Source organism: Dendronephthya gigantea, unplaced genomic scaffold, assembly GCF_004324835.1.
Source record: "Dendronephthya gigantea isolate DGI-Jeju-01 unplaced genomic scaffold, DenGig_1.0 000226F, whole genome shotgun sequence".
Classification (NCBI taxonomy): Eukaryota; Metazoa; Cnidaria; class Anthozoa; order Malacalcyonacea; family Nephtheidae; genus Dendronephthya; species Dendronephthya gigantea.
In genome coordinates, this window is record NW_021163236.1 from 15,773 (window position 1) to 39,682 (window position 23,910).

The following is a 23,910-nucleotide window of genomic DNA, read 5'->3' on the forward strand; positions in this document are numbered from 1 at the left end:
ACAATTGCGTTTCCAGTACAATTATTTGACTAAATTTAATAAATTAAAACTGTACCATATTTAAAGACAAAATTTATCTCAATACATGACATGGTTTGTTTGGATCAATATGTCACCGCCCGCCATATTTGCCCGAGAAGGGCCTGCAGAGGAGGTAGTTAAAATGCATACGATTTATTTATTGTTCAATAATATTATATCAAAAGAACACTATTTCATTGTTAATATGTATATTCAAATGTTGGGGATTATCGCCTCCAAGTAAAAGTATCCACAACAATCACAAAAGAATGAATAAAAATGATTATATTTGTCTCGATGTCACAGATTGTAATTTCACAGATGTTTCACAAATCACTATATTTTTCTAGCTTGCTCCGCATGGTCGTGAAGTCATCTGACGTCACCTGATAAAGCCCCTGGGAGCTAATTCCGGACACACTCCCCCATGTATATACACGGAGTGATATACATGTCACACCTGTTTGTCATGCAAGTTCAACATTCATTAACGTCAAATATCAAAGTTTCTAATGTTTTTCTCTCTTATTGTTTCTTTATTCTTCTTTGTCTTCTTCCGCCGTTTGTCGAATACGCAATTCCGCCGCAGCTGCCGCGTCTCTTTTTGGTCGTGGTTGAAACGCAGGCGCACTTGCGTTAAGTCGAGGTGGTTGTTGCCAATCACAGGACAGTTCGAGAGGGCATAGGTGTTGAAGGGCACGTTCCAGGTTTCCTGTCCCAACCTTTAATTTTGCTGCTCTCGTTATTCCATCTCTTCCCTTTATCAATTCAGTGACGATACCAAGTTTCCACATATTCCGGTTTTTCGATTCACCCTTTATAATAACCACTTCACCAACGGTTGGGTATGGGGTTTGTTCTCCTCCAGCACGACGATGCTGCTCGCGTAGGCTTCTTATATACTCTCTCGTCCAGCGATTCCACAAGGCTTCTTTGCATCTCTTAATATGCTTAGCTCGTTTCCGTAAATCTGCTTCGTCCATGTGGTGCGCCTTTAATTCAGGTACGTGGTTAGGGTTAATCGTCAGCATCGTGTTAGGGGTTAGTAGTGGGAGTTCAACATCGTCCTCCACATAGCTCAGAGGCCTATTGTTAAGACAGACCTCCACATCAATCACAACTTCCTCAAGCTCATTCCATCTTAATGTCCGATTTCCGATACTCTTGTAAAAGGCACTCTTAAACAGGCCGACTAAGCGTTCAAATTGACCTCCCCACCAAGGGGCACGGCTCAAGTTAAACTGCCACTTGATGGAAAGGTCAGCCAGGTAATCATTGAGACGTTCATCTTTCTGTACACATCGGAGCCATTTCTTGGTCGCCTTAAAGGTCAAAGCATTGTCCGAGTAGATAAGCTTTGGCCTGCCTCGACGTGCGATAAACCGTTTCAGGCTCAGTATGAACTCAGGTGCTTCCATTGACTTCAATAAATCTAGATACACGGCCCGTGTCAGGCTGCAACCAAACAGCGCTAGATATGCCTTGTTTTCAGTTCCAGGTTTTGATTGATAGTAAATCGGGCCAGCGAAGTCTACGCCAATTACTTGGAATGGCGCAGACCCTTGTGTCCGTGTGCTTGGAAGGTTTCCTGGGGGTGGCGCCTGATATGCTTGTGCTCTAAATCTCTTACAACCCCAGCAGGCACTCCTCACTTTCTTGACCAAACGGCGCAATCTGGGAATCCAATAGTCGTCGCGTACCTTTGCCATTGTCAGGGACACACCCCCATGTAAAGTCAATAGGTGTGCTTGTCGTACAATTCCGTTCGTAAAGGGATGACTGTCTGGCAGGTAGATTGGAAACTCTCCTTCAATTCGCCCTCTACATTCAAGGATATTTTCGTTGTTTAGCTGCAGATTCAGTTGTAGCTGCTCTTCCTTGAAACTGGCTCTTCCTTGACATTCTAGTTGTGCTCGTTTAATCCACCAAAGTCTCTGTTGTTCAATCTCACTTGCGACTAGTGGGCCGTCTTGCCGAACCCCTGCTTTCGTCCTGCAGTTCCGGATAAATCGCCGAATCCATGCACAAATTCGCAGAATCTTGTGAACTTCGTAAGCATCAAGTAGTCGGTCGAAGTCATCACGGACGTGAGTTGTCATTGCGAAGATGCTTCGAGTCACCTTTAACTCAGCGTTAGATTCCTCGTTGGGCTCTAAGATCTTGTCCGATGGCCAACTAGTTTCTTCGCTCAACCAACTCGGGCCATGGTTCCATAGTTGATTATGTTCGACACTTCCGCCACGGCTACCCAGATCCGCGGGGTTCTCACTGGTCGGCACGTAATGCCACTTGACCTCCTGATGCTCCTGTATTTTGCGCACCCTGTTCGCAACGAACTGCCGGTACTCCCCGTGCCCGTGAATCCAGAAGAGTGCCACAGTCGAGTCAAGCCAACAGTGTACTGACACTGGGAATAGATTGATAGCTAACCGGACGTTAGTCACCAGATTGATCGCCATGTGACCGGCCACTAACTCAAGCCGGGGAATGGTTAAATTTCGCTTTGCTAACCGAGACTTTGAGCAGACGAGTCCTTGCGATGTCCCATTCTCCTGTCGGACGACCGCGTAGACAACAGCGCTAACCCCTTTTATGCTAGCATCTCCAAATGCGTGCAATACGATTTCTAAGATTGGTTGATGATGTGGTGCCAGAGTTCGCTCAACTTCAACGTATCTAGGAAGTTTGGAAACCCAGTCGATCCATTGTTTTCTCAGCTCTGCTGGGAGTTCACCGTCCCAGGCTATGTTGCTTTCACACATCTCACGGTAAATAAATTTCCCTTGCAGGGTCGTTGGCGAGGCCAGACCGAGGGGGTCATAGATCTTTGCTAGTTGAGAAAGAGCGCCTCGTTTTGTGGTGATAGTTTCATCTTTGTGCAGCCCAACCTTCAGGGTGTCTTTATCCTTGTCCCAAGGTAGTCCTAAAAGCTTTGTGCCCGGTCGGCTCGTCCCTAACTGCTGCTTAGCATAGGTCAATTCATCGTCTGCTGCTGAACTACCGCTGGCTTCAAGTTCTCTGGCATTTGAGTGCCATTTATGAAGCGTAAAAGAGGCGTCTTGGAAAACTTCGATGGACGTGTCTTTCTTTTCTTGCACAATGTCAATTGATGCACCGCCAACCATTAGGTCGTCCACGTACAGCCCTTCGCGAATCTCTTTAACGATTTCAGGGTACTGGCGTTCCCACAGTTCTAAATGTTGGTCGAGGACTCCCGCGAGAAGAAAAGGCGATGAAGTTAGCCCAAACAAGGCTCTTGTGAAACGGTATACTTGGGTTTCGGTACAGCCAGGTGGTGTCCAATGGAACCTCAATGAATCTCTCTCTTCCTCCTTTATTCTAATCTGCAAAAACGCTTTCTGGAGGTCCCCTGTCAACAGGATCGGGTGGAAACGTGATCTTATCAGGATGTTCCATAGCATGTTTTGAAGTGATGGTCCTGGATTCAAGCAGTCGTTTAAGGAGGGATGCTTCACATCTTCTCGTGCAGATGCATCATAGACCACCCGCAACTTTGTACTTTCTGCCTCTTTCTTGGACACTCCTTTATGTGGGATGTAGTATTCTTTGCCTTTGGGTACTGTGGGTGCTCTTTCAATCACTCCGCTTTCGAGCTGTTCTTGAAGGATGCTGTGGTACTCGTCATAATTCCCCTCTCGCTCAAGCCGTTTGACAAGTTGCCGTAACCTTCTCTGACTGCCTACTTCATTTGTTGGTAGTTCCGGATGGTTGGCCTTCCAAGGCAACGCTGTTTCATACCAACCAGCCTCGTTTCGTTGTAGTTGCTCCTTGAATTCCTGATATACAGTTCCTTGGTCATTCTCTGGCTTGTCAGCAAGTCCTAGCACATCCAAAGAGCACAGCTGCTCATAGTCTGTACTGACTGATCGGGTTAGCAGAAGGGGACTGGTCACATCTTCCCTACCAGGCGACATTAGCACCCAACCCAAGCGAGTACGTTCAGCAATGGGTTGCCCAGGTTTCCCAACTCGCGGTGCAGTTGTTGTCTTGATGCTGGCATACTCATTAACTCCGAGAACTACATGTATTGGAAGGTGTGGTTTGTCATCAGGATCATCTATTCTTACTCCCTTCAAATGGCTGTACTTGCTTAACAACTCTTCATACCGAGGATTATCAATTTCCATCAGTTGTGGCTTATGGACCTTGGATAGTTCGACTTCCATTGTGAATTGACAATCAGCTCCTTTGATAGTTGCAGGGTAGATTTCAACTCTGGTTGTTGTTGATCCCAGCATCATTTCAATCCGTTTTGTTTGGATCTCCCTCGGTTTCTTGTTCAAAGCATCTATAAGTTTGGCTGAGGCATAGCAACTCCCTGAGCCGGTGTCAAGTAGAGCTCTTGTTTTTATACCATCAACTTCAATGACCACCACTGGATAAATAACTTGGTTGTCTTCTGCTCTATGGGCTGACATGAACCCCTCAGGTTTCTTTGGATTTTCACAGATTGAGGTGTGATGTCGTCTACCACAGTCGTGACAGGTCACAGTACTTTTGCATTCCGCTGCTCGGTGGGAGGCTCCAGTACAGTTGAAACACAGTTTTTTACTTGCTAGTATTTTTCTGCGCTCCTCTGATGTTTTAACTGTTGGGCAGCTTGTTGATTTATGATCAGTAGCATTGCAATATACACACACACGTTGTGCCCCAGTCCCTTGGCGAGTGTGGTAAGTCCGACCCATTCTGTCTCGTCTTCGATCCTTGTCTTCGGAGTTGGAGTTCTCAGTGATCGGGTTTCTTCTTGCCCACAGTCGAAGGGCCTCTGTAAGTTGTACAAAATCCCAATTTTCCCAGTCTTGGTCTGTGCGAACGAGATCTCCTCTGATAGCTGGTAATTTATCTAAAGTCATTGCCACTGCTCCATCTACTTGAGAAAGTTTATTCATGGTCTGGAGTGATTGCACATTGTATGTTAGTTTCTCACAGAACTCATGAATCTTCCTTGCATTGGCTGTGTGAACTGGGGGAAGCTCTAATATTTCCTTCACATAAGCTTTAACAATCTCCCGTTCCTTCCCGTACTTCTCTTTAAGGATGGCTACCGCTCTATCATAACCCTCTGCTGAGTATGGCAGCGCTTCTACAGTTTTTCTCACTTTGTCTTCTAACAGTTCCCTCAAGTATGAGAATTTAGTAATCGCTGGCAAACTGGATTTGTCAATTGACTCCGTAAATTGACCCCAGAATCTGTTCCAATCAGTAAATGACCCGTTAAATTTAGTGATGACTAATTTAGGTAGTTTCGCTTGAACATTTGTTGCTTCGCTATGAGATTGGGGAGAACTGTCTTGATTTCTCTCAGGTTTTGACTTGAACATAGCTTTGGTCTCTTGCAACTTGACCTCGAATTGGATCTGCTCTTCTCTCTCGTGTGTTTTACGCTCTGTCTTTCGATTATTTAGCCAATCTTTCAAGGTTTCTACGCTTTGATCACCCTTTGCAATATGCGTATCAATATTCTCATTCCACGCATCTAATTCTTCGTCCCCAGTTTTCCCTGATATTTTGTACGCTTCGATTTCAATACGCAATTGATCTATTTCATTTATCACAGTTCTCAGTGTATTTTTGCCTTTCTATCGCTTCCACATGCCCCTTTTCCACAATAGACGCTGTTCTATTCGCTGTTAAGTTTAATTGAGCGAGTTTTGTCTTTAATTTCTCTTCAGCGACCTCCATAGTCGACAAATTTCGCCCCGAAGGCGAATGTTTATGTTCGAGTTCGAATTAGACGAACGATAAATAGTCCCAAAATTCGCTGTTTAAGTGTACTCACCAAGCTCTAAAATCCCGTCGGAAGGTGCCAAGTGTTGGGGATTATCGCCTCCAAGTAAAAGTATCCACAACAATCACAAAAGAATGAATAAAAATGATTATATTTGTCTCGATGTCACAGATTGTAATTTCACAGATGTTTCACAAATCACTATATTTTTCTAGCTTGCTCCGCATGGTCGTGAAGTCATCTGACGTCACCTGATAAAGCCCCTGGGAGCTAATTCCGGACACAAAAGCTGAAAAAGCGACCCTAAGCTAATATTGCGTAAGAAATCGATTACGATTTTTGCCATGCTTTTGAACCGCGTAACAATATTTCAAACATGCGCTAACCAAGTGCTGAGCAACGATTCTCGCTAATTCTCTGCTATATCTCTGATTGTTTCGCACATCCTGGCCAAAAGATTATACATACTAGGATAATGACCGAAGGAAAAATGTACAATTGACACAGTTTGAGATGACTGCAGGGTACAAAAAAACTAAAAGAACACAGAATCCCCAGAAGTAATGATTGCTCAGTATGTAAGTGAGTAATTTGAGATAACGAAAGGTTCAAAACATTAAAGACTAATATTACAAGTGCTGTTTATATAACACTTTCAAGCACATTTATTTAGTGGAACTGTACCAAAAAGCCTCGGTCTGATATTTCACAGTACTGACCTCACACTCGGTCAATAATAATTAATAATGCCTTGGCCTTGCGGTATGGCCGTACGAAATCTTGAAAAGCATCAACCTTCGGAGTTTTGTCTTTTTATATACGCTTCATTATTTTTTGGATTGAAATTGCATCCAAGAAAACAATTATTGAACTCTCTCGTACCCAGACTTTGGCGCGCTAGGCAGTTCGAACCCAAAAGAGCGCGAAAAAGAATGAGCAAAATGGCTCACTCTATAGATTTGCTTGTTACAAGAAAACGACCTATCACTTATGCGTTACTAGTTAGTGCAAATAAATGCAAGTTGATTGTTTTTTATTAGTTGTGTGAAATTTTTGAAGTTGAAAGTAGTTATTGTTGTACTGATATACTTGGAGCATTATGAACTTCGTTTAATTGTTTTATACGTACATTTCTGATATCTGAAAATAAATAATAAAACAAATTTTCGACTGATTGCGCATGATATCAATAATGTTGTGTTTTAGCTGTCCTTATATACTTCGAAGTAGGGGTAATTAGAACTGTTCAAAACATTCAGTGATCATCTCGTTAATTGAGTCTCAAAATGCATAATATAGTGTAAGTAAAAGAATATATCTTGACAACAATTAATTAATGAAACGTGAGTACAAAACAAAAATCCCCAAACGTAGTTAGTACTACTAGATTTGAAGAGGGTTTCTCGTTGAAGTAAAAAATTCTATGCTATTGCAACGTTAATAGCTGACATCGTCCCATACATTTCTGATGCTTCAGTCTGATTCTGTAGTATATTCACTTTTTATTGTATTAGCAACAGGATCATTCGACTTTCATTTACATGTAGATGTGCGCACACACTAAAGAAACAGCAATGAGTTTATGTCAGAGGATGGGTAACTCTTCGTGTTAAATCTCGTTGTCTGTTTAATGAGGTTTGGTCATTTACTCCACCTAATTAAGCTTTTCAGCTAATTAAGCTTTTCAACCCAGCATTAGGCTCCTAAAATAACTTACGTACCTTTTAACTAAGTAGTTGAGTTTTCTATAAATTGTCCTAGGTATAATAGCTAAGCCAAACAACCAAAACAATGGGCACAAAAGTTTTGGCAGTGTCTTGATCTGTTTAAAAAAATGGTTATTAGCACTCGTCGTTTGAAGTCAGTCGTTTGAAACAACTGAAGTTGCTGTTTTGAAATAACTCGTAACAAATGTGGCAAAGCAACCTAAGGAAGTGAAGGAACTTCCGCAGAAGACTTAAAAGCACTAAATGCCTAATTACGCAGTGCAAGTTTTTATGCAAGTTGCAATAGAATTATTTCGATAAGGCACTGTTGTGTTTATTACACTTCAAAAACGTTTCTTACACTTATATCTTAAAGAATCTTTACTAACTATATCTCATAATTAAAGTAGTAAAATGCACTTTGATACAGCTGGATATTAAAAGTTAACACAACATTAGAGATCGAGAACTCAGGTAGCCCAACTATACGTATGCTGCCCCGCGCACTGAGGCCTTATTAGAATTATAGGGACAAGAACATAAAAAAGTTTTGAATGAAAACAATGGTTTGCTCGACCAATTCAGGTTAAAGTGTTTGGAACTCCAAACCTGGCTGCGAGAATATAAATAATTTAACTAAAAAAACCCAGCCTTTATTGTTTATTACGTGATATTACAATTATTAGAACATACATAGGTTGGAGACTAGATGGAAGTACAATACAACTCATTATATCTATGTTATTGTCCAGGTTTATGCAAAAAATGGTTCCTTATCCGTCACATGTCCATTGTATTTTTGCCCAACTGACCAATAGCAATGGCTTGGCTTAGCTCCTTAACCGTGACTTGAACAACATATTAATTCAGACCTTACTATTGGTTTATTTTGTTGAAAATAGAATAGACACGTGACGAATAAGGAACAATTTTTTGCATAAATGTTCCCCAACATATAGTTAATGAGTTCTATTGTACTTTTATGTAGTCTTTAAACCATTTATATTCTATTAACTGCGCTATAAGCTAGTATACTTTCGTCGCAAGTCAACAAAGCTCCCTAATAAAGCATGCGCAGAAGACCACGTGTTTACATTTTACTCAATTTGGTTAATCTATTCATATACTAATATATAGCTATGTGCTCACTTTTACTTAACGGAAATTACCTTTTCGAGTTCCGGCTGCATGAGGATTATTATTTTGTGTGGTTGATATTGATGGATATGTTTGATCTAAATAAATAGTATATCATTATGCATAACAAATGTCGCCTTGCCAGCTAGGGAAAGAAGGGGGGAGGGGGAATGATGATGTAATGCCACCAAAACGCCCTAAAGAAGTGAAGGGGAAAATATTATTTTTCAGGCAATAAATTTAACTAATTCGCTAATCAAAGTAAAGTATATTGATAGCATACATATTTGGTACAATAATTAAACTATTTACAATGATTTGGTAATCTGGAGAAATCACAAAAATATTCAAGTAATATATTACTTTAGATTAAAAGGTTCATACTTTTATGGCTTGACGTTTGACAGCCTTGTCCGCTATCTATACTTCCACCAAGATCTGATCCACGTGTTTTGCAGTCCGGACACGCGTAACCATTGTTGCAATGACAGTTTCCGTTGTTGTTGCATACCTATTGGGTGAGGAATGAAGGTGAAAATAAGAATACCGATTATCAAAAAGTGTCTCTTGGTAAATAGAAGGAATATTTGCTCTTTATGAGAGCAAAATGGCACAGAGGTTGGAAGAAATATCATTCTACTACCTTTTTTTTATTTATTTAAAACTTTTCTTATTTGGATAATTTTAAACTTTTTCATTGCTTTTGCAAGATTGCATACCAGCAGGAAAGCACTTTAATTAACAGAAGCATTTAACAAAGAAGGCATTTAACTGAGTTTCCTCATATAAGTACTTTGTAATTTAAATGAAACGTAATTAGTCATGGATATTCCCCGAGCCGGTGCGAAGCACCGTGCGAGGGTACTAATTCCGCCCGGAGATTAGGAATTACACCCGGAACCCGGGAGAACATAGCGGAATCCAAAGTCGCCCAAATGTCATGGACGTTCAATGGTCATGGTACTTGTGCGCACGCGCAAAATTTGAACGAGTGACGACTGGTAATTAGCAACTTGCTGATTGGCTAAGACGAAACGTTCGTGTTTCAGTGAAAAACGTCAGCAATTTAACTGTCATTTTGCAAACTTTTTTTTTGAAAAAATATTTCGAAAACACAATATGAAATGTGGAATCAAATAACAGATAAAACACTGGGAAGAGTTTAAATATTATCAGAACTGGAAGAATTAGCGGTGAAAAGGAACAACTGGTTTATAATCCTTGAAATGGTAAGAGTCTATTTTGTTTATTTCGAGGTTTCTTTCGTGTTTGCTGTACGAATACATTTTATGAGCTTGGTACAGTGTGTCGTTTTGCTCGGTTTGCGAAGACGTGACCGACTATTTAAGGCTTTACATCATCGTTTTAACTCAAAAAGAGTTCTTAAAAGTGTATTTTGGAGTTTTAATATAGCAAATATCACTCTAAAGGTTTATAGAGTCGACTGCAATCACTGCATGAATTTAACAATCGAAAAACAGCATTCGACGTTCACTGCTTGGTTATTTATATTATTTGTGCTGTTTTGATGTTTTGAAGGTTTAGATATAATGGAGTATTAACTCTCACTTAAACTGTGAAAGTCTATAACTTTAATAATGCAACGGAAAGCAGCAGGAAAACGGGTGATTTCACTTCACCTTTACGACTGTATTTGTTTCCGAAAAATTTGAAACATCAGCTATCGGCTTTACATTTAGGACATTTCATAATATTGAAGGTTAGGTCTGGCTAGCTCAGGAAATATTTTGCTTCGTTTGAAATGGCGAGGGGTTGCTGCATGCATGTATTTCTAGTCATCAATATGAAACGTAATTTGTCATGGATATTCTTAAACATGTATTACCAAGCAACTTGGAATTGGAGTTTAATTATTTAAATTTTACTCTTGGATTTCATGTGGCGTCATAATTCCAGTGTGGATTGAGTGAGTTAATTGTTCACTGTATGTGTTGACTTTGTTCTTCGTAGCAAATTTACGCAATTTCGTATCATTTGCTCATTCCTGTTCAGCATAAGGCTCGAAGCAATTAAGGTTGACCCCCACTCAAATCACTATGAAAACAATACGTGAAACTCACGTCCAATACATTCAGCATACTAGGATACAATAGGTCACAAAGTCTCCTAGGTAAACTGTCATAATTTAAACTTTCTCTTAGGCAACGAGGTAGACTTGAATGTTCAAAATGATTAAAAGGGCTCCCCCTCCCTTCAAACAGACTAAATAATAACTGCAATAAACTCACTAAAGATTGTTTACTTCCGTCATGTGCATAATAGACAGTTTAGATCAATCACTTGTTTTCAGTTAATTTTAAGTGAATGCATGATGAATGAATACTCAAATATGCAAGCGTACAATACATACCCCGTTTCCTGAACAATTATTGGTACAATTTTTTTGCGGAGAAATTTGAATCGCCTCTTCAACAGAAACGCATCTGCTTTTCATACACATCTACAAAAAGTCAAAGTTGTTGATACTTAAAGGTGCTGTGAATTAAGTAACTTTGCTTTCGGAAACAACATCATCGGAATTCGCGAAATCAGTAAGGTTTGTGTTCCTGATTTACTTTTGTTGAATCCATCCATACTTGCTAAGAGTTACTGACACCCATGTCAAATTCAGTTGAATTTGTGCTGGGGACCCAATGAGATACAAAAGTGTGGAAAAAATGTCATTTTTATTAAATGTAATGCGCATGCACCGTGCATGCATCACTTTTGAATTTCTATATTTTCTATATACGCTGTATGTATTGATAAGTTCAGTACTGGTACTGTTAATGGTATTGATGGTTTTGATAATAGCCTTCAAAACGTACATCACAGTGAAAGCTTAATCGGACAAGATCGTGTGGACAGATTTTATAATGTCTCTTTTTCATGCAAAGAAGAAAAAAAATGCCATATTTTATGTGTACTATACTTTTCCTTCACCACATTTAGTTCCATCATCAACGTATGTTGGATCAAGCCCGTCTCCCCACGTTAAAAGTGGAGTACTAAAAGTGACAAGAAATAAATCTCAGCTGGTCAATAAAAAGTGACATGAATTTTATATACGATCAATGGACACTTGTATGCATACACCAGAAGAATATTTACACGAGAATTTAAAGAACATTGATATAAAGAACCTTGAGAATTTAAACATTGCCAGAAATGAGCGACATCTGTGCCCCTAAGCAACAACACTTAATGTCAGCGGATTCAAATTCACACATGCGTAATCGACACCAATCGGGAAATTGAATATTTTAATTTGACCTTTCGCTTGACCTTTCGCTTTAAGGTCATGCCAGTGAAGTAAAATTTGCTGAGGAATCTCGAAGACAAAATTAGGCTTTTTAGGTATTATATTATTTTGGTCGTTTACTTCGCTAGGCCTTTCAGAGAAAGTTAAATTTAAGTTAAACTTTACATTTTCAACCATAATACATCGTGTATAAATAGCTTATTTCAGATCAGTGACTTTTTCCCGCAAAATTTCAAATTTCCTGCAAATTCGCGTAATAACATCAAGCAAAGCTTGAGTTCCAGCGGTATTTGGCGAAAGAAGACATGCGCGAAAGAACTTAGAAGCATGTTATCTAAGATGAGAATGAAACGAGCTTCAAAACAATAGTTTTGGGGAAGAAATTGACCAAAATATCACCAAGTTATTGCCATTTCAAGCGAAACGAAATCCCTTATTAGACATGGATGCTTAAAACTACCTTTAAAAGAAGCTGGCAGGGACAAGGGAAAGTAAGGTTTTTATTTTATAATTTTTATATCTTCGAAGTTGCAAGGACATTATCTTGCCATTACAAGCTTCGCATGTAGTGTTTTCGCATGGGATTTTGCGGCTTTTTATGCCTTTTGATAACTAATTCACTACGATCTCGCGAGCATTTTGAATTTCTTAGGGACAAGGTTTGTCGGCAACTAGAGAGCAAAATTTTAGTCTCATTTTATTCATTAACATTAGTTTGACCGAATTCGATCTTTGCATCTCAAAAATAGTACTTTATGGCAATATTTGTAATACAATTTACTATAAATATTGGGAACTCGCTCATGATGCGTAATCAACGAGTCGTTCATTTCTGGCTAAGAGAACCTTAATATTTACACGAGAATTTTAAAGAACCTAAATAACACAAAATATGATATGAAATTTGACCGCAGTTTTTGTTGAATGTGGATATGTAGTCCATTCCACCCAAAGCTTCGTACGGATTGTGCGTGAAGATTTTATTTTCACACGCCTAGTGCCTTGTTTTTCAAAAATTTGACTTAACAGAAACCAATGTCGAATAATGTTTTTAGGAAACTTGAAGCCATCGGAAGTCGATATCGGAAATCGACTGGAATCAACTTTTGTGAATTGATATTTCGCTACTTCGTTCTTATCGCAATTTCCTTTCTTAAATTTACCTTGCAGAATCCTTCATGTAATAGCGTAATGAAACTTACATGCAATAAGTTTTCGAATCGAAAGAAATCCAAAAAGCACCTCGGTCTTGGCCTTTTTTTGGTAGGTGGTTTCTTCTGTTTGATAAGCAATGAATTTTACCACATCTCACATCACTATAAATGTTATAAAACAAGTAATATTAGCCTTTTGTTTGTCATCTTTCCCTTCAAGGGAACTAATTTTTTTAATTTTCAAAGACAAGCAGTACAGAACTTGATGGAGCAAGAATCAATAATAGTTATTGATTTTTTATATATAGTATATAGACAGAAAAGTCTAGAGATTACAGTATAAAAGATTGTGATTGGTTTATCTAGTATAAGAGACTGTGATTGGTTTATCTAGTATAAGAGATTGTGATTGCTTCATCTAGAATATCCCGTCGTTTCTGCACTTCTCCCTTTTTATTTTTCCTTCCAGTTTATCTATATTCTAATTTTAAACTTACCCTTTAGGGCAAGCGAAATATTTATGTGTTTCATTGTGGCAATGATGGAATCGCGTTCCTGCAGAATTTCGCCAGAAACACGCTTCTTTACCAGCTGTTGTACCTGAGAAAATACAAATAAATCTTGCCTTCAGTTCCAAGAGGGTTTTGCTAACAATTTGTTATAAAAGGAAGTGGAAATACGTACCATTCCCGAAGATATTTTGACACTGTAGTTCAATATTACGACAAACGCCTCCATAACAGTAGCCCTAAAACAACGAAAAAAATTTAAACGAACAATCGTATAACTGTGCACTATGATAATCTTACTTATAGGCCTAATTAGCACCTTTTATAATCACTCTATAACATTGTGCATTTCCACTCACATTATGCTCACTGCAATTTACACCGTTCTGCACATGATAATCCTGGGGACACTATACACATAAAAAAAATTAATCCCCCTTTGCTTGACGTTTACCAAGATCACATAATTATATGCTTACCATCCCAGTATCTCCTGTGCAATATTCTGGAAGATCACAATCATCATGTGTTTCACGACATAACTTTCCTCTTGAGCTAAACTGCAATAAATTTTATTATTAAAACATTACACGTCGTGGTATTTACTCGCATTCTTTGTAGATGAACAAAAATGATACTGCGAGCTGTTAAAGAGCTTTCATTCAGCCCAAAATGCGAAATACTACGCCTCCAGGCAAGACTGCCTAATCGGAATAGGGCTTGGACATCCTTGCAATTCTCATTTCGGAAAAGGAGATAGACAAGAGTTAAGATATAGCAAAACCAGAATATTTCACAGACACCAAAGTCAAAAGCACTGTTGATCGTGATGTTTCTTATTTTTTTATCAAGAGTAGTAAAGTTCGGCACAAACAATAACACTTAATCAAGTCCCTAAAGTTGGCTTCTGGTTTCCTAAACTTTCCCTATGTGAAGGAGTCTACTGTGTTGTCGGATTCCGGATCCCAGCTCGTGTACTTCGGATCCCAGCACCAGAATTCCGGATTCCGCATCCCAGCTCGTGGATTCCGGATTTTAGCACCAGGATTCCGGATCCCAGCTCGTTGGTTCGGGCCAATATACATGGTTTTCGGATTCAAATTCCGGATTCCATTTTAGAAATTGAGAATGGATTCCCTTTACAGATACAGCCGGATTCCAGAAAAATGTGGATCCCGGATCCTAGCGCGTGGATTCCGGATTCCGTACTCGTGGATTCTGGATCCTAAAGCTTAATTATTGCTGGATTCCCGGATTCTTTTCCGCAGAGTGAGTCAAAGAATTACCTTGCAATCCTTCTCACAACATTCTCCATGACTGCACAAAGCTCCAGGGAGAAGCATGCATGATGACGCATTACAACATTTGTTTTTAAAATAATCGCACTCCTAAATAGATGTTAATAAACGAAAGGATCATCAAGCAATTATTAATACAATCTCATATAAAATACGTAACGCGTAATTTTTTGACCCTGGAAGATTCTCTCATTATTTATGATTGCGTAGCCAGCTCACAGACTGAATTTTAATTTTCAGGAAGTTTGACAAGGGGATATCAGATGTTTCGATACAGACGATGAAAGCCCTAAAAATTTCATGGCCGAGGAAAAATGCGTTGCACCTCTTCTGTTCCACAATCACATTCTTCACCTTCCTCGACAAAGCCATTGCCACAAATCGCGTCACCGAAAAGCTAAAATAAAAAGAAGACAGTCAAAGCTCTTTCGATGGTCGCCGACGGTCTAGCAATCATAGTAACCAGATTCCCAAAGATACATTTCGAGAAACAATGAGGCTTTTCAATACATTATTATGACCATATTATAGCTATTTTTTCATACATTTTTTTATATAATCCTATTTTCTAAAAAGAATCTAATTTTTCTCTGTGATTTTTCGGATACACAATCATCTTGCAGTCAATATTCCACTTTTAAACTACTTCACGCGTGCACTGTTACCTGAGAGACGCACTTTTTATTATCCGGCTGCTTCTTTTAAATGTTCTGAGCTCAGAGTGCCTCATGGTAAAATAAGTCACAAAACTATAATTTTCGAATAATTACATAAAGTGCTGAAGCTTAATTGAAGTGTTACTTATTTTCATTAAGTTTTTCGTCATTTTTCTTCTTCGTGAGGCTTTCTCCGATAAAACAAAAAGAAGAAAGAAAATATCTAATACCTTCTTCGGCTCATTAAACAAACATGTTCCATATCCTTTCTCCAAAGTATCTTCCAGTTGAAGTAAACTGCATGATGAAAATCTCGTAGCAGCCTTACTGTGAAAGACAGAAGTCATTTGATGTGAGTGAATGGCATGAATGATAACAATTTAGCCAGCAACACGGAGGTGTAAATTTTAGGTTTTCATGAAAACTACCAATTATTTTTATAAAATTGAAATAAACGACCAACTGATGATCTAGACTCATTAAACAATGTATGACATTTGGGCATGACAGTTGACAGTTTAATTTTTGTGAATTATATTGTTTATATAAACACAAGGCCGTTGCTTGAAGCGTTTTGCTTGGATCTCCCGGAAAAGGAATTTTTTTTGCAGTAATATGAACGTGAACAAAAAATTTTTATGAATATAAACATTTTAATTAGGTGTCTATGGTTTGCCTTGCCCAAAGTAGGAAAAGCTATCTTTTTGCAGCCTCACATGTTTGGACTGTAAATGTCTAAGAATTTGAGAGATTGAGGTCAACATAATTATATGGTGATAGTATATTCCTATATTTATCGGGTCACGCAGCAAACCGTATAAACACTGCATCAACTAAAAACATTATGAAAGGTATTTCCACAGCCATGGGAAAATACAAACGTTGAAAATGAACTCATAATACATTCACCATCAGAATCAGGACATTCGCAATCTGAAAATAAAATTACAGTTGAATCCGAAACCGACAGGAATATAACCGACACAAAATATGGATAACGATATTTAAATTTACAACTCAAGCGCCATGACCTTCAACACGTCCTTCTTGTAGCCCTATTTAGTATTTTATAACCCGGTTTACTGTTTTCACTTGCGAACGAGTAATTAGTTACGAATGCTCTGATGAATTCTTATTTGAATATCCGTAACTAATTCACTCCTTCACATCTATCAAAAGAAGAAAATCGCAGCAAAAATCGCAAGTGTAAACGTGCCTTATATAAGTTGCGTTAATCCCCACGAGCAAAATTTGCGAGCGATCCATTCAAATTTTAACAATGGGTGATTTCAATAGTTTTGGCTTTTTTTGGCACACCCTGTGGTGAAGACAGTGTTCCCGGGGAAACAGGTAGACCGTAGATTTCTACCTCCTCCAAGTGGAAAATAATGTCAATAAAATCTCGACCAAACTGTCGTATTTGTTACACTCCCTGAACAAAGATTCTTGCTATTATTTCTCACCCCATTGAATTTTGTCGGTTTGGACAAAAAGCAACTGGATGTTACGAAATGATTTGTTAGCGAGAGTTAGGGGCTGTTTACATGAGCCCGGTTACCCGAGATTCAACGAAGCGTGAGAGGATTTTGAGGTATTGAAATGAGCAGATAACATTGATCCTGGCAGTCGTATGTCACCAAAACAAGCACATGCTATTGTTGTGGTGATTATACGACTGCCAGGATCAATGTTATCTGCTCATTTCAATATCTCAAAGTCCTCTCACGCTTCGTTGAATCTCGGGTAACCGGGCTCATGTAAACAGCCCCTTAGAATGATTTACTGACAAAGCTGATTAGCAAAAATTTGCGACATGCTGATTTGTAGGTATGCTAATTTGCATTAAACTTTTTTACGTTTTATACTCAATGCCACAGGGTGTATAAAAAACTGCCACCCTAATAAGCAGGTGTTATTAATACACCCTGTATTCGAAGGCCATTATAAAATGCAAATTTTGAGCACAAAGCACAGCTATTTTGTTGCTAATTTCTGGTAATTAATAGACACTTGAAGAAAAAACAATGAAAAGTAAGAGATTATTAATATCTTAAACTTTTATTTTGCATATTTTTGGCAGTTAGTTAACTGCATTAATTTTGATGAGAGGTTTTCTTTCTTCAGCGTAGAGAAACTTTTCAAAATAAAAAAGGAGTGCAAAAGAAGAAAAACGTACCAGTACTATCGTGAACCATACCAAGATTATGCCCCAGCACATGTGCCATAGTGCTGGCTGTTAAAGCAGCATGTGCACTGTGGTCCTTCGTAAAAGAAAAGTAAGAGTCAGATATTTATTCCTGAGTAAGCGCAAAACACCACGGTACGAACGTATACTAATCTGAAAGATCTTTTACACCCGGGTATTTTGATAAATGAAGCAAACACGTCCAAAATCTATGTCATGTACGTTCGATGGTTTTGTTCATATGCGAATGCCTGAAATCTGTAAAAACGTTTGACGTTGTTTGTTGACGTTTAATCCTTGAAGATTTTGTACTGAAACTATATCGATGTTTTGAAGGTTGAATTTTAAACCGTTACTTATTAAGCTGTAAGAGTTCATAATTTGCCTGCATGATTAATGCAGCAGAAAAACGTTTGGTAGGTTTACTTTACTTTTATGATTATGTTTGTTTCCAAATAATAGAAATAATAACTTTTTGAATTCTTTGATTCATTTCCTATTATAAAGCCTTGAAAGAAATTATTTGGCTGGTTTTACATGGCGAATGTTTGCTGCATGCATGAATTTTTGTTGTAGGCCTAATTATTATTATTTTCAGGGTATTTTTTCAAGTAATACACTTCAGTATTTATAAGCTAGCAAAAAACTGTTATCATTATGAGATCTGCACTTAATTTTTCACCTGTTACTTACCTGTAAATACGCTACTTTAGTGTATAAAAAAACTTAAATTTTTGCTCACTTGCACAACTGCGGCAGATTTTGATCCACAAATAGAGTTTATTGCAGCAAAACCAAACGAAGGACCAAGGAAATCCACACCGCTGTCAGAAAGATACATTATGCACATATCATGTTTACCAGTTATATGAAAGACTATAGTTAACTTCTAACTGTTTAACTGTTCGTCATCAGTTGCTAATAAAAGTTAAACCTCTTGTAGAATCCTGTTTTGAAACTAATTTAAATTATGTGATTAACAATAAACAGAGGTGAAGAAAAATTAATTGCAATTAGTCAATCCATATTGCACAAAATTTGCGGTTACTTGTATCACGCGATGTTCCGAATTGTACTCGCCATCGCGTAAAACGTCCTGTAAAAACGTTATTAAACGGGGGATTCTAGGAAATAACAACGTACTGGTTTTTCTGGCTATATTGCAGAATTGCCGCTACAATTGGAAATAAAAATGCAGAATAAACATAGCTACCTGATAAGTTGGACGTTGTCGAAATGTTTTCCTTTGAATTTGTCAACATTCTTTCTCGTGTACGACAAAAAATTATTAAACGTTTTCGACACATTTTTGTCAACTGTAATGCGATCTTGGTCCCTCCATGTCTCCACTCGCACCAGGGCCACCCTGATATTCCTGCGACGGTATATCTATGAAAGCAGAGATTACGTAAGAATAGTTTTCTCGTTATATTTATAACATTCCAGGAAATGTTTCACATTAACGACAATTTTTATGATTGTTTATTACATAATTTCCTTGCTACACAAGAATAATTTTATATTACTTGTATACGAAGAAGATTAAGAAGTTGCCTATACATAAAATGGCCAACGCACCCCTCACCCTTAAGGATTTCAAAACTTTTCTTAGAGAGGCAGAATTTTTAGCTAGGAACCGTTCGGTTGGAACTTCCCTAATGTTATTTCATACTCACTGCCGATTTTAGCGTGCTATATACAATTTTTAACTGCACGCTCTCCGAAACTCAGAGTCAGTCAAAATCAATTTCACTTACAGAATCGAGGTGATTGGCCAGTGATTTAGCTCTTAGTCCGGTGTTTTCTCCGTACCTTCTGTGCTAATAAACATGCATGAACATTATGTTAGTCAGTAAAACACTAGGAACATGCTGCAGATTTTCACCTTACAAGTGCACGAAATAAGGAATGCATGTGCATTATTATACGGTGATATGTACAGTATTAACGAGTATATGCAGGTTTTAAAAGCTGAAACGTCAAAGACATATTTTCTTTAGGTTATTCTTCAAACAAATTTTAATAGATGATTGGAAACGACAACTTTCGTCTCGTATAATTTTGCTAAGGTTTTCAGAATTCTCAATATTTCATTCCAACCGATCTAATTAAGACAACGCTGCGAATACAATGCCTTTGTTATTATACACCATCTCATACCCAAGATTATGAGTAGCTACAATAGTGCCATAATGATTTTAACAGTACCTGTTCCTTATCATTGATGATGAACAATTCCACATATTTTGTCTCAGATAGGACATTTCTTCGAAACTAAACGGAGTAAATGGAGATCAATTACCTGGACGATAAATTAACGTGAAGCCAAACAAGGAGCTAAGCGAAGATTATATTCACAGCGGAACCACTAAATACGTAATCTGTGATACAAAATTCAGTCAGAAACCAGAACCTCGGCTTAAACAGAATTTTCATTTTCCTCTTTTCTTATAATTTTCGTTTTTTATACATGATAACCCGGTTTTATATGTTGTGGCTAAGGATAAGTGAAAGGCTTAATGAGGGTTGTCTGCATGAAGGGATAGACAAAGAACTGTTTCTATCACGGAAAGTGATCGAGATCGAGGAATTGAAACTTTGAAGTTTGAAAGAATTTGGGTCGGAAAGAGTGCAGTCAAACTGCATGAATTGTTGCCGCGTTCACCTCAGTTGTGTTACTGGCGGGTAACGATAACTACTGTATGCCTACCCTTTTCTTCCAATTGGTTGATATTTTCATATTAAATTCTTCTTTCGGTTGTGTCATGCGAGAAGTGTGGCCTATAATTATAAGAAGACTATACATTTTGGAACTTCGAAGATAAATTTAACCGGACTTGCTTAAGAAGATGACAGGGAAGGTAGTTTGCTAAGGCAGGCCTTAAATATGGAATGCGTTTTATAAGTTCTTAAGGTTTCAGACAATTAGGTGCATGCGTATAAATAAGCGATCTTTGCAGATTTGAATATTTTATCATGCAATAATTGCACAAATGCATCCTACATTTTTAAACAGCAGTGCTATATTATTCAGTTATGGCTAGTATGTTTTGTGCATATCAGTAACACACCGCAAGTCCTTGGTTTCTCATCAACATCCTCAGCATTGAACATCGCATGTTCGTCTGATATCTACAGTGAGGAATTACTTCACATGTGTTGCAGCAAAAAATACAGTTCACATTAAATGAAATGCATGGATCAAATATTAAATTTAGAAATGAAATATTTACAGGCTAAAAGTATAAAAAGTTTCAATTTTAAAGAATATTCAAGCAATAAGAAAACGAAAATTAAATTCATAGAAAACGTCAAAGTAAACCATGAATGAACCATGGCTTTAATGCGTATTCTTGTGGTTCATGAGACTGTAAGACAATTGTAAGAGTTTCAAATTTGAAAAAATTAAGAAAAAGAATATTTCTCTCAAAAAATAATGATATCCAAAAAAGGACAAAGTCGCAAGCAAAAGAAATATCTTTTTGCCTCAGATCACTTTTAAAGCCATCTTCATAGAAGTTGACTTCCTCAAAAACCTTTGTAATTTTTAGTGTTTATTTAACTTTTTTATAAGAGACATTTTAAAACACTTGCATCTGAGAACGTACTTGTCCATCATGAGACTTTAACGGTTGGATAAAAAATGTACCATCATCTGTTCTGATAACTCCTCTATATGGTACCAATTATGAGAAATTATGATACGAATATAATAAGAAACTTAACAGGAACAAAGACTTAGTGCCAACCCTGGTAATATGACTCACTCTATTCCATTATTACAAATGCTCAAAGAAACTGCCGAGTTTTCTTCTCCATTTACCGTTCCTTGGTAAAAACAATTCACTTGAGGAGTCTGAAAGAGTTTATCAAATATTTAACACTATTATATAATTATGACAATTTAATTTTTGGTTTTAGCTAAGAGAAAAATCGGAATTTTTTATGGCCATGCAAAATGGCGACCGCGTACTGAAAATTTCATCGTTTCTCCGCATCTTTTCTCGTCTTGTAAGGCTTAAATTAATACAGTACATATAAACAGAAAATTTTCACTCTGTTCGGCAGGGGCAGATCCTGGTTTTGAGACTGACGTAAAAGGTTCCAAATCAAATTGTTTAATTGCACTATACTCCAGTCATATAGTTTATGCAGGGACACGTTACCATGATAATATGCGCGAGCAGTACTATAGTAATCTGTCTATATATCTAAATTATGGTGTTTATGGTGAGAGGAATTTCGCAAGGTCCCAAGTACCATTTAATTTTCACATCGCTGAAAGTAATGGTTATACCTTTTGTTCAAATGCAGATTCATCTTTGGAAAAATGAAATTCTTGAAAGTTCCGAGCGAACAAATCCCTGCAATTATTAACGAAATTGCTCAAATTTTTGAAGTATTTTCTTTCAAATATTTGATCACTCTCAAAGTAAATACCCGCGAAATACAATAGGGGAACATAGAGGAATTTCGTTTTAACTAATCGACATATTTGTTTACATTTTTCAGGTTAAGCGAATCAGAATGCCTAAATTTTTAATACTTCATGTAAAATGTTAAATAATGCATTTTGATTGGGTTACTGAAAATGTAAACAAACTTACTGATTGACAAACTTACTAAACCGTGTTCTGCCGTGTTCAATAGAGGGACATGCATTATTTGCACTATTATAGATCAATTGGACAGCAACTATCAAGATAATACTTCAGCGGAAATCCTAATAAAAAAGCTCTTAGAATAATCTTACTCAGTACCGAAAATGACGCTAAACGTCTTTCAGCTAGTAAATAACCGGAAATATGGCATATATCAAGTCAATACAAATTATACTATTTGGCTCAAAACACATTAATGAATCAATTTGCTTTCTGTTTCCAAGCCATTCAAGACTTTTGTTTTGAATTGTTTACATCAACATCTAACTCACTTGTTGAGAGATATATCCACGACGAAATGCTTTTTTCTACCAGGAAATACAATAATTGCATCTTGAAGAGTGCCAAACTATATTGAGGGAAAATTAACATGTATCGCTTAAATGATCATGATTAAAATCTCTTCCAGGGCAAAGGTTTGGTGAGTTAAGAGGACATAACAATTAAACTGTACAGGCAAATAGATTCAATAAGTATTAAATGGTACACATGTAGAACAAAAACAATTCGGTGGAGAATTCTAGCTAGATCATCTTTATTGTACTTTGAGCAATTATGCATGCAAATTAACATCTGCAATTAACGTACTGAGATGTTGGTCCAATCGTCACGTTTGACTTGTCCCTCTTGTCTGTAAGGTTTAATAACCTCGTATAATCTAAGGTTTCTTAACATTTCGACTGCATCTACTTTATGACGATGCAAATTGTCTGTAAATTCAGCATCTAAAAAATCAACCGGATGTCAATTATATGCATGAGATCAATAGATTAATTGGCGAAGTTCATCGCGTATATCACAAAAGTTGAACGGTGGACATAGATTAGGAAGGTCGTTTATGTACCTTTTGGCATCTTTCTAAATTCACATAAAGCCGTTAATGTACAGCTAGTAAAATCGATGGAGCCAACACTCATCACTCTTCAGAAGTGATTTTACAACTGTGGTTGAATTATATCTGGCTGCAGTGTTGTATTTCTGTGGTTAGCGAAGCTGTTCTATGGGGTATTAAGAAATCTTGCCTCAAGATTATAAATTATCATTTCTCTCACCTGTTTGAAAACTAAGAACAACAATCAGCAGGAAAGAAAACACGGCGCCTACCGCGGAAGAAACCACCATTGCTAAACAAATATCTGCTGCAACTGATGTGAAGCAATATAAAGCATTGTTTCTTTGTTGAGGCCGGACTCCACTTGCACGTACTGTCAGTGCGGCCGATTTGGCGCATGCTCAGTGACTCGAAACTGGTCGCTGATGCCAGCCGTCACAGTTAATTTTTTTGTACGTATGACAGTAGAACTGTAGTCTACTTTCAAGGCGGCCGTCAAAGCCCAAGCCGTACGTGCGATTTCGTGGAGACCGGATTTCGTGGAGACCGGATTTCGAGGAGACCGGCTTTAACTGCACCTGCCGCCAGTAACTAAATGTTGTTCCGCCTCTTTATCGTGTGGTTGGTAAAAGTAATTCACTTACGAGCATTGAGCTATGTGGAAAGGCACTTGACGCAATCCTCGAAAATTAAGAAAATACGATAAATACGATAGATATAGGAATAATATAGAAGAATAA

General features: G+C 37.8%; 2 protein-coding genes across 2 annotated transcripts; both read right to left on the minus strand.

The window, feature by feature from the left end:
* Positions 1 to 245: 245 nt before the first annotated feature.
* LOC114540237 lies at positions 246 to 5,606 on the minus strand. The gene has a single exon (XM_028560512.1). The coding sequence runs from the start codon at positions 5,361 to 5,363 to the stop codon at positions 558 to 560; it is 4,806 nt and encodes a 1,601-aa protein (XP_028416313.1). The 5' UTR covers positions 5,364 to 5,606; the 3' UTR covers positions 246 to 557.
* A 1,338-nt stretch (positions 5,607 to 6,944) lies between these two features.
* On the minus strand, positions 6,945 to 23,471 carry LOC114540238 (zinc metalloproteinase-disintegrin-like batroxstatin-3). Its single transcript, XM_028560513.1, has 28 exons — positions 23,391 to 23,471; positions 22,927 to 23,063; positions 22,611 to 22,687; positions 21,975 to 22,041; positions 21,445 to 21,533; positions 21,286 to 21,349; positions 20,749 to 20,809; positions 20,388 to 20,458; positions 19,886 to 19,951; positions 19,435 to 19,497; positions 18,891 to 19,066; positions 18,420 to 18,501; positions 17,669 to 17,753; positions 16,374 to 16,425; positions 15,723 to 15,819; positions 15,162 to 15,233; positions 14,825 to 14,926; positions 14,018 to 14,098; positions 13,898 to 13,948; positions 13,714 to 13,777; positions 13,527 to 13,629; positions 13,078 to 13,191; positions 11,546 to 11,621; positions 10,985 to 11,074; positions 8,998 to 9,124; positions 8,646 to 8,711; positions 7,492 to 7,592; positions 6,945 to 7,330 (listed from the first exon to the last, which is right to left on the minus strand). The coding sequence occupies exons 1-27, from the start codon at positions 23,458 to 23,460 to the stop codon at positions 7,528 to 7,530; spliced, it is 2,268 nt and encodes a 755-aa protein (XP_028416314.1). The 5' UTR covers positions 23,461 to 23,471; the 3' UTR covers positions 6,945 to 7,330; positions 7,492 to 7,527.
* Positions 23,472 to 23,910: the final 439 nt, after the last annotated feature.

Coding starts and splice junctions, on each gene's coding strand:
- LOC114540237 (XM_028560512.1), bottom strand. CDS start 5,363: ATGTTCAAGTCAAAACCTGAGAGAAATCAAGACAGTTCTCCCCAATCT.
- LOC114540238 (XM_028560513.1), bottom strand. CDS start 23,460: ATGGTGGTTTCTTCCGCGGTAGGCGCCGTGTTTTCTTTCCTGCTGATT. Junction 21,350..21,444: donor ATTTGTAATAATGGAATAGA/GTGAGTCATATT, acceptor GGTACCATATAG/AGGAGTTATCAGAACAGATG. Junction 13,630..13,713: donor TCAAAATATCTTCGGGAATG/GTACGTATTTCC, acceptor GTATTTTCTCAG/GTACAACAGCTGGTAAAGAA.